General features: G+C 39.4%; 2 protein-coding genes across 2 annotated transcripts; both read left to right on the top strand.

Moving 5' to 3' along the window:
• Window positions 1-2,103: 2,103 nt before the first annotated feature.
• map10 (microtubule associated protein 10) lies at window positions 2,104-4,707 on the top strand. Its single transcript, XM_058651812.1, has one exon. The coding sequence runs from the start codon at window positions 2,241-2,243 to the stop codon at window positions 4,599-4,601; it is 2,361 nt and encodes a 786-aa protein (XP_058507795.1). The 5' UTR covers window positions 2,104-2,240; the 3' UTR covers window positions 4,602-4,707.
• Window positions 4,708-5,921: 1,214 nt separating this feature from the next.
• On the top strand, window positions 5,922-10,046 carry ntpcr (nucleoside-triphosphatase, cancer-related). Its single transcript, XM_058651873.1, has 5 exons — window positions 5,922-6,019; window positions 6,980-7,142; window positions 7,230-7,335; window positions 8,605-8,814; window positions 9,395-10,046. The coding sequence occupies exons 1-5, from the start codon at window positions 5,986-5,988 to the stop codon at window positions 9,470-9,472; spliced, it is 591 nt and encodes a 196-aa protein (XP_058507856.1). The 5' UTR covers window positions 5,922-5,985; the 3' UTR covers window positions 9,473-10,046.
• The last annotated feature ends 434 nt before the right edge of the window (window positions 10,047-10,480 follow it).

Here is a 10,480-nt window from a genome sequence, read left to right as displayed (position 1 = left end):
AGCAGCACCTATCCGCTCCTATGATGACAGCACGCAGGACAGAGGCTCCGCCCACCCGACGCTGCTCCAAACTCTCATGTTATTTCTTTTTTTGTAGTTTGTACCGCGTGTTTTTGAGGGCAGTTTCCCACCATGATATGGATAATATAATACATATAATGCATATCATTTACATATTAGTCTTTATACATTATGTCTCTGCACTCATTATCTCCGTTATGTGTTTGATACTGTAATAAATAATGAATATTAGTGAATTTTCTCCATAAATAGAGTGTGTATGTATGTATATGTGGTTAACAAAGTGTGCTTAACCACTGCCCAATGTAAGGTTTATGCCACGTCTGCCCTGAATTATAAGCATTGGTAATTATTAAAATCATTTTTGTATGTTTCTGTAATGGTTCATACTCCAGCACATAGAAACTCTTTAACCGATATTATATTTTTAATGCTAAATTATAATTATTGTTTTCAAATGTACTGTTTTACCAAAAAAACTGAAAACATAGTAAAGCACATAGGCTACTTATTTATATGAATAAGATGTGAATTTGTAGTGATTTACTTGAATTATAATGACACAAAATAGTTTTAGTGGTTGAATATAATGCTTCTCAGAGAAGCCCAGTGTGCTGGATCAAATGTGGGTATAAAAAGCTGAATTCAGTTATTTGCCAAACAAATAACATTTTTAGTTTTTGAAAGATTTCTAAAATCTTTATGTTTTCAACAGCAACAAATGAAGAAAGGATTCATAAAAATGATTGATGCTGATAAAGTATTTGATCAAATAATAATTACATTTAATTTTTAAAAGTCATGGAATACATGTACTGTATATTTATGTTTTGGTTAAAAACAAATAAGTATTTCTTTTTATTGCATTACCTCTATGTTTGTTTCAGAGATCTTTTTTGTCAGAATCAGAATCAGAATCAGAAGAGCTTTATTGCCAAGTACGATTTGCACATACAAGGAATTTGTTCTGGTGTCATTGTCCTCAAAAAGATGGTCCACGTTCCTAATTGTATGATTTAATTCAATTGTATTCAAAACCTCATGTGCTTCACCTCTGTTGACTCAAAAAAACAAATCACTGTTGTTGAAAGTCTGTTGCAATTAATTTCATCATTATTTTAGTCCCCAAGCCCAGTAGGTCCTGCAGAGGCACCATCTGGTGAACTCAAGAAAAAGTTGCCCCCAAACTTGACTTTTCTAAAATTATCATTGTCATATCTATGTGCTTGAAATTTGTAATGCATTTTCATAGACACACAAGAATATTCTCTCTGTAGTTTGATCTTGAAATAATTTACTGAGCACACATTTTGGAGTAAAAAAAAAGATATTTAACTTAACTGTAACTGTGAGCTGTTTTGGCCAGGTCTCATTTGTAAAAAAAACCAACACATTTCAAGGGATAAAGTAAAAGTAAAATAAAAGTAACTTTGAATCAAAACTGTAAAATACACTGTGCAATACCCTCTGTGTCTCCATATATGATGATAATAATAATATAAAGCATGATTATATACTGTTTAAATTGTACATGTTTAGGGCAGTTTTCCAGCATGCAAGTTTTATTTTCAGTCAGTTCATATACTCATTATCTCTGTTTATAATGTGTTCAATACTTGCAGTGAATAATTAATATTAGTGAAACGGTTGATCTCAATGGGTCTTTTATCTGGTTAAATAAAAATAAATAAAGTGTTAGTAGAATCATTGGCCAGGTATGAGTGCACTTATTTTAAATCTAATTTTCTCTATAAACACACACATAAAACAGATATAGAAACAAGGATAACAAAAAAAGTCATTCTCATCAACTTAAAATATAATATTGTGTGGGAAAGTGGAGTAATTTCTCTCAATATTGTTTACCTATGTTTCTTTATTATTTTTTTGTTTTTCCATACGTATTACATACATGTTGTTCGTAATTCACAACTATTATCTTTATTTTATTTTTCTCTTTTGTTTTTTTACTGTGTGCGCTGCTGTAAGATTGCAAATGTCCCGTTGTGGAACTGTTACAGGATAATCTTATCTCATCAGGTTAACATCTTAAGTACTAAAACTACATTTCCCATGTTGCCTTGCAGCGCTTTATGACGTAAAATGCACGCGACGGTTGTTTCCATGGAGCCGGTTTGAGCTAACGTTAGTGGAATCTTTCAAATTCGCTTGTTAAGTCATTTATCTGCGTGCTGTCTCGCGGCTACACGACTTTAAGGATGTCAGAAGGAAAAAACGTCGAGACTCTGTTTTCTTTTGAGCTGTTGGTGGAAAATATCCGAGTAGAGAAAGACACGAACGTCTCCGACGAGCTAGCTCTTGCTGTTCGACTGCTAGATTTCCCAACATTGCTAATTTATTCCCCTCAACAACATGCAAGTGATGACATAATCCAAGCCGGGCAGCATGGACAGCATATACGGGGAGAATACGTCTTTTACAGAGGCAAGTCTTGTTTCTTCCTCATGAACTTGAGCTCCCTGCACACACACCTGTCTAACACTCCTCTCTATGTCATGGTGCTGGATGTGAAAGAGGAGATTCCCAAATTAATCGGCTCCTCCTTGATATCAATGGCTAATGTGATGGACAGGATCATGCAGGATGTGGCCGAGCATGGTGTTTCTGTTCCTTCAACACATGGAGAAAAGAGGCACGTCAGCATGTGCAGCCTCACAGGGGAGAACATTGGATTCATTTCCCTGAGTTATAAACTTATAAGTCTGGGGACTAATTTACTGCCACACACTGCAGACGGGAAGACTATTGGAAACGCGGGAGTACACGGAGGACAACATGTGCAAGACAGCACGGAGGAGAAAAACATATCGAGAGAATCGCTGCCTCTTTCCCTTCTATCCACACGAAACAAAGCACCAGCAAGTGCAAAAACCAGGAGAAGTGATGACCAGCAAGAGGATGCTGCTGTGTTTGTCGCCACCGAACGCAGCCTGAGAGCCCAGACCGCTCAAACACTCCCTGAAAATGAAAAGGAGGAGGATTTAAACATATTCTGCCCCCCACAACTTTACTACAGTAAGTTTGCAGAGGAAAAACACATGAACACTAGAGGGGATAACAAACAACTAATTCTAGACTCTGAGGTGTTCACAATTGAAGACTCATGCTCTGAGGATGAGCTGATGGTTGGTCTAAGTTCCCCAAAACTGGACCACAGAGTGAGATATGATACAAAAACCCCAAGAAACCAAGAAAAGAGTGAGGAGAGTCCTCGTGGCCTTGGGGAAACTTTACAACAGCTGCCTCTACTCAACGCTCTTCTTGTTGAACTCTCACATTTAAATGGTCAAAATCCTCAGCAGCCCTTGCCCATTCATCCCAATCTAGCGTGGATTTACAGGTCTGCATCCACAGAGCCTCCACATTTAAGAAACTCACATTCTACTTCAACAGTTAAGCCTACATCTGTACAAAAAAAGGACAAACAAGTAGCGGGTTTGCAAAGCTCCAGTAAGTCTACCAGGAAGAAACTTGTTTTTGGAAGCACCAAAACATTCAATATGAGGTTGAAACAAATTTCTCCTCAAAAAGTAAAACGTGAATGTATTGAATTAATACAGAATAAAAAACAGACGAGTGTGGCCAAAGTAAAGTCAAAGCCACAGGATAAATTGGTAAAGTCCAGCCAAAAGAAATTCTCAACTCTCAATGAAAATGTTGAGACAATGATGCAAAATATAACAGTGGACTCCGTGTTACAAGAAACAATCACAAGAAGACAAAGAAGCCTGCAGGGGAAATATCATGATGGACAGGAAAGAGACGCTGAGAGAATTTTAGAAAAACCTTCCCCTGCTGAGAGAAGAGACTTGACGTGTATTCACATTCCCAGTATGGATAGTGACAGCGCTGCCCAAAACAAAGAGAAAAGTGAGCATCAGAGTGAATCCAATCAATCACCGCCTGAATCTGGCAGACACAGAGGGGAATTTGAATCCTTAGGAAGCAGCACACAAAGCAGCCCAAAGTCTTCATTTTCAGGCTCCAGTGAGAAAGGGAATGAGGAAGAGGACTACGCTGATGACTTTAACAGTCTCAGTGATGCCTACTCTCCTGACCCTGTGAGTAGCCCAGATCCTTCTAGAGTAAACACTCCAAAGTCCCCTGTCCGCTCCGACTCCTGCAACCCGGACTCTGCTTCACTCCACAAGAGAGCTGCGTTCCCTGTGCCCCTCAAAACGTCCAGCTCTCCACAGCGGTCTCTGAGGGCCACACACATCATTCGACCTCGAACTTGTGCCTCTGTCCTCAGCTTTTCCTTTGATGCTGGTGACAGAGATGAGTCGGCTTCCTTACAGACCATATGCTCCAGAAAGCAGGTGATGGAGAGCAGCGGAGTGGAAAGAAGAGGAGTTGCTGACAGTTTCCTATCAAGAAGTCAGAGGAGCGAGTCCAAAACAAGCAGTCCTGTTCGAGGATTTTCCACAGGTTCTGTGTCTTCCCTTGAGCAACAGGAGGCAGAGGAGATGAAGGATGAGCTTGGATCTTTGGACTTTAGAAAAGAGTATCAGCATATATCTGAGCTAGTGGCCAGAAAACTCCCTGGTTACACCCTGTGAGAAATGAATGGCCATTTATATTAAACTGAACTGTACATCTCTCATAAATATGTAAATGGGCCTGTTTTACTTTGAGGTATTATGTAATAAAGAAAAGCTCACTCACTCACCTTCTTCTGCTTTATCCTTCACATGAGGGTCACATGGTCACTGGTGCCAATCTCAGCTGACATGGGGAGAAACATGGGGTACACCCTGGACAGGTCACCAGTCCATCACAGAAACCACATAGAGACAAACACCCATCCATTCTCACACCTATGGTCAATTTAGAGTGTCCACTTTGCCCAATCTCCAAATCTGCGTGTTTTGAGGAAATCAGAGAACCCGGAGAAAACCTACACACACATAAGGAAAAAATGCAAACTCCATGCAGAAAGGCCATTGTTCTGACCTTTTTGTATACTCTTGTATAATGTACTGAACTATGAGCATGGAAACTCCATTATTTACAACAACCATTGAATCTATAAACCAGTAGATTAATTACAACCTGGAAATCTCCCATTGCTCCAGGAGTAGCTCCTTATTAAATGTCTGACTTTAAAATAACACCCACTACTTTGCATATTATCCTTGATATAGTGTGTCGGGACAGGAATGCTATCATGATAATAAAAACAGTTTCAAATCAGTAAATAATTATTATAATTGCGAGATAAGAATTAAGTTGTGAAAATGGAAGAAACTGCTTAACTGTGGTTAAAACATTTTTATGACCAGAAAACAACAAACACTTGTTAAACAGAAACATTTCATTTATTAACAATAACAGAGGTTAATAGCAATTATGTTTTTAAATAATTGAAAACATGATATTGATATTGGAAATCATATCGCAGTATGTATTGTTATTGAACTATTTTTGTTGTTTCTCATTCAACAGTTTTGCATTGCATGACAATTGAACCACAATAGTTTAAGGGGTTAAAATGGTGTCACTACATTACACAATCATGTAGTATATATATTCATCAGCCACTTTATTAGGTACACAGATTAAGCTTCAAAGACTAAGTTCAGTCAGCTACAACCTGAAAGAGCACTTTCTCTACCAACACACTTTCATTTGCCACAAGTAAATCTGTAAATGCAGCCATTTTACTTTGTATAAAATACAGTATATGCCGATTAATTTGGTGGTATGTTTTTTTTTATTAATAGTTCATTTATGAAACAAAAAAAATAGACAGTTTGTAAAGTGTTAATGATGTCTGGTAAAGCTGAATTTGCTTGTTAAATAATTAAAAACCTCGTAAAAAATCAACCGTTTCCCAAAATACGTGCTGAATCCTGTTGCCCACTGCGCATGCGTCAACACTGTTTACGGAAGAGCTTCAGTGGCACGTTGGTTGGCTGTGGAATGGAAACGGTGTAAAAAGAAATGTCCAAACACGTCTTCTTGACAGGACCTCCAGGTAAGAAACACGCACACACACACACTGTGCTCACTAGTGTTTTTACTTACTCTCACTGTGGCGTCAGACCAAGTCCGTAAACTGTTCCAGTCAGTAAACGTAATCTCCTGGAAGTTAGTGTTTTCATTAGTGTTTTAACGGGTTTTAAGTCAGTCTACTTATCATAAGATACTTTAAAAACATCATAAAGATGGTTATGCTCATAAAGGTATTAATCCCGCAGTTCTGATCAAGTAAAATAAGTGTAGGTGGTGTAATATGTCCTCATTTTAAATATTTAAATGTAGGATTTATTTTAGACGGTTAGACTGTTAGTCTTTCTGATAAACTGTTCATAGATGATTGAGAGAAATTGGCCCACGGGCACAGACAGATTCCTGTCTCTATGGTTCTCAGACGGAAAGAAACTCCTGCACGTGCCTCCTCATGCAGAGTTTGTGAGACTGTTTGTGTCACTTTTATTGTTTATTTTGTCCTTGTTTTCTTTTGTTTTTGTGGCCATCTCATGTCTTAGTGTGTTTTTGTTTTTGTTGATCATTTATATGATCCTTTATCTTATATCTGAGAAATATGAATAGTACAGACAGAGATAATTCATTAAAAGAGAAGAAAGCCGTACTGATACGTAAATTACACCTAAAGTATAACACAGGGCTGTGCAACCTTTGGTATGAATAGAGCCATTTTTGTCCCCTCTCCATCCAAATAAAATTACTCTGGTGCCACAAAAGATGATGTCACTTAGAATGTTTTGTATACAGATAAACTATTTATTATAGAATGATAATTTGTTGTATTTATGAAATTTTCAAATGCTGTTTTTACCCAAGAAAAAACTACCTGAAATAAAACACAGGCTGAAGAGCCACATGTGGCTCTAGACTGTTGGTATAACACCAAGGCAGATTAAAATAATGACACTGCAGCTGTTTCAACAGTGTCTCTTGTTTTTGCTCAAAGGTGTGGGGAAAACCACTCTTGTCCAGAGAGCCTGTGACGCGTTATTGTCATCAGGAGTGGGAGTGGAAGGTTTCTACACAGAGGAGGTCAGGGAGGGAGGCCGGAGAGTCGGCTTTGATGTCGTCACCATGTCAGGAGAGAGAGGCCACCTGTCCAGAATCAGGTAGCAGGGATGTCATCCCCCAAAGTAAACTATCTTCTCTCCTTTATTACTTTGTTTGATGAAGGCTCATTTCATCTCAACTTACAGAGACATCTCTGCTGGTGCGTCTCACGGAAGAAGGGAATACACTGTTGGGCAGTATGTGGTTGACTTACCTTCATTTGAAAACCTGGCTCTCCCCCTCTTCAGAAATGTAAGACAGCAGCATGAAGTCTTCCTTTTATTTCACCTCACTCTCATCAATAGATCACAGTAAGCTTAACACGTCCATGTCTCCCCACTTAACGAATCATCAGACCTTTGATTTTTTTTCAGCATTGATGGAATAATTGGAAGCCAGCGAACACATAAATTCCAGAGTGGCATTTTTACTGTTGCTGGTGCCGTCTGGCTGTCGCTGACCGTGATTAATCTGGCATGTAAATGAGCCCGGAGTGACACCTACACACGCAATGTCAGCGAAGGTGTCTCGGCCTTGGCGGCACATTTTCCACTTTCATCTCACTTTAAGTATTTCTCTAATCACAGCAGATCACACACACTGCATACAAAACCACGGTCACAGTCAAACTGACGGGAAGCATCACATACTTGAACAACGTGATGAGCTGCTGCTGGGCGGACGCTGAAACGCGTGTTCACAATCATCATAAATAGATATTCAAACTTAGTGACCAACATCAATCATGCATTTTTGTATGCACTGACAGTCAAGAAATCAAATTATTCTGTTAGTTTGATTAAAAAACACGACGTAAACGCGTCAGCCCGACTGAAATTGTGGACTGATTATGGACTGACACCCAGGTAATCTGTTTGGAAGTTGAATTATTAACCCATGTGGCGCTCTGTTGATGCTTCACTGTTGCAACTCCTGTCTGAGACATTAAAGAAGTTGTTACACAAGAGAAGACGATGAAAACTGCGAGAAAAACACGGCAAAGTCCAGGCCGATGCATTTCTGTACATTTAGGAACGAGGAGACCAAAAAAATTATGGACATTGGGTTGAGGGGAAAAAGCAATACAGTAATTACCAGTAATTATCATACCGTGATTTTGCGTGGCGCTTTTGAGACACCAAGTCTCGTTTGACGTTTCAGTCCGATAGTGCAAAGTGCTCACTCTCACTAAAGCTGTCGTGCGAGTATCTCGCAAAATATTGATTTTTCAAATACTAAATATCGTCACTAATATTGTATCGTGACTTAAATGTCATGAGGATATCATATTGTGGTGTCTCTGGTGATTGGTAAATACCTAATAATAAAAAGCTGAAAGAGGCTGTATCTCTCCCGAGCGGAACTGAAGCATTTAATCAATTCTCTGCTCATGCTTGTATTCTGGGACAAGGAGAGTAGACCAATTATACGACATAGCTGAGCTACTACCATAGTAGTACTTAACTGTGCGTGGAAGCGTGATGATTGCTCTTGCTTGATGCCAACATTTCTCTTCTGCAGGTGGGGGCAGCACGCAGTGGCAACAGGAAGCTGTTTGTCATCGATGAAATTGGCAAAATGGAGCTTTTCAGCCAGTCGTTCATCAGGGCAGTGAGACAGACCTTAGATAGCACTTCCTGCACCATCCTGGGCACCATCCCCACCCCCAAGGGCAAACCTCTGGGACTTGTGGAGGAAGTGCGCAGCAGGAGAGATGTCAAGGTCATTACTGTGAGTACAAATAAAAGCTTCCCATCTGTAACAAACAAACATTTAGGTCAATTTAGTTTATAAGGCTGATAGCGATAGCTCTTGCATACATTTCACTCTGCATCCACTTGGTCTTAAGAGGACAGTCGGTCTGCTCACCAGTCCAGGAGGGCCATGACCTGCATTATCCCTCTCCGATAGCAGGATTAACTCTAAATCATGCGCGTGACTGATTCAACAACAATGGGGCGGTCTGAGACGTCAAAATAATTTATCATGGAAGGCTCAGTTATGGATGTTGTCACGCAAAACACTCGCTGCAGGCATAGTTTTATTTATTTATTTAACAAGGCCAAAAGGAAGGGTTAAACATTTGCTGGTAAATGTGATTGAGAATTTCACTTACAGGACAGAAGGTCAGAGGTCAGGTGTTTGCAACATGTGGTTTGGTAATCTCAAAGAGCACATTGTTAAGTGAGGCTTACAGTCTACAGGACAATAGTCTCAGCTCTCTTGTTATTCATCTGTGACGGCACTACACTAGTGTCTGCAGACTGCACACTTGCCGTCAGTAATGGCTTATTTTTCTTCTCCCAATTAGGTGTCCAAGGAAAACAGGAATGCTATTCTACAAGACATTTTAGCAGCACTGCAAGAATGTCTGAAGCACACAGCCTAATATAAAGATGCAAAACCCCTGACAACAAGTTTTGTTTGTGTCAGGGCACACAATCAGACTTTTCTCTGGGTGTACGCGCACGTCGTAGTCGGCCCGTGACCTATCCTGAAGGGCGTCCGGGCTGATAAAGGAGTTACTGTGTCACATGCATGTATTTATGTACACAATTCATATTTTCCTCTCCTCGTACAGCCTCGAAATGGAATCCATGCTGAATAATTGATTGTGAGATGGAACACAGGGGGTGGAATTGTTCAGTTAGTGTGTAAAGCCCCTGCTCTCAGAGCCAAAGACGGGCTTTTCATCAAAAGAGCTTTGTTTTTTTGTTTTTCATTTAGCCGTAGGTCTAATGGAGACTTTCTCATTTTGAATTTATAATAATAATCATTTGTGGTGTTTGTTCATTTGGTACTTTGCTCTGTGAGTCTCCCTTGTGTTTGTCTATTAAACCTGAGGATTAAACCTCATTAAAAGATGAATCGGTATTTAATGACACAATTGTGTCCCATATATTTGATTAGATTTTTCCACCAGAATGAACAAAAAAATCATAAATAAACAGTTGTCTTCCAACAGTGATATAGTTTCATTTATTATTGGCTAAAGTCTGTATTAGTTCATCGGGTGCAAGTGTTTTCATGCTGTTGATGAGCTTTTTATGTTCAGCACGACAAACATTAGGTTTCACTTTTCTTTTGAGGATTTTCTGCTCTGTCCTGAGAGATGATGGAAATGTGATCCATGCACAGGCAGCTTACAGTAAAGGATAAATAATATCACTGGATATAGGATTTTAGAGACGTCAGTGTGCATTTGTGAAGGATTTACTTCGGATGGCGCGGCATAAAAGAGGCCTCAGAACTCTGAAGGCTTTTACAGCAACAGAACGAGACATGTTGTCAAACTCTGTGACCGTCAACAAACTGCTGGATTTGCCACTTCACTACTTTATGTTTTTATACAAAGTGGCTCAATAAACATAGGTGTATGTTAGGTGTAGGGTATGTT

Source organism: Solea solea, chromosome 15 (assembly GCF_958295425.1).
Source record: "Solea solea chromosome 15, fSolSol10.1, whole genome shotgun sequence".
Taxonomy (NCBI): Eukaryota; Metazoa; Chordata; class Actinopteri; order Pleuronectiformes; family Soleidae; genus Solea; species Solea solea.
Note: the sequence above shows the minus strand (reverse complement) of the source record. Positions and strands in the feature narration are given on the sequence as shown.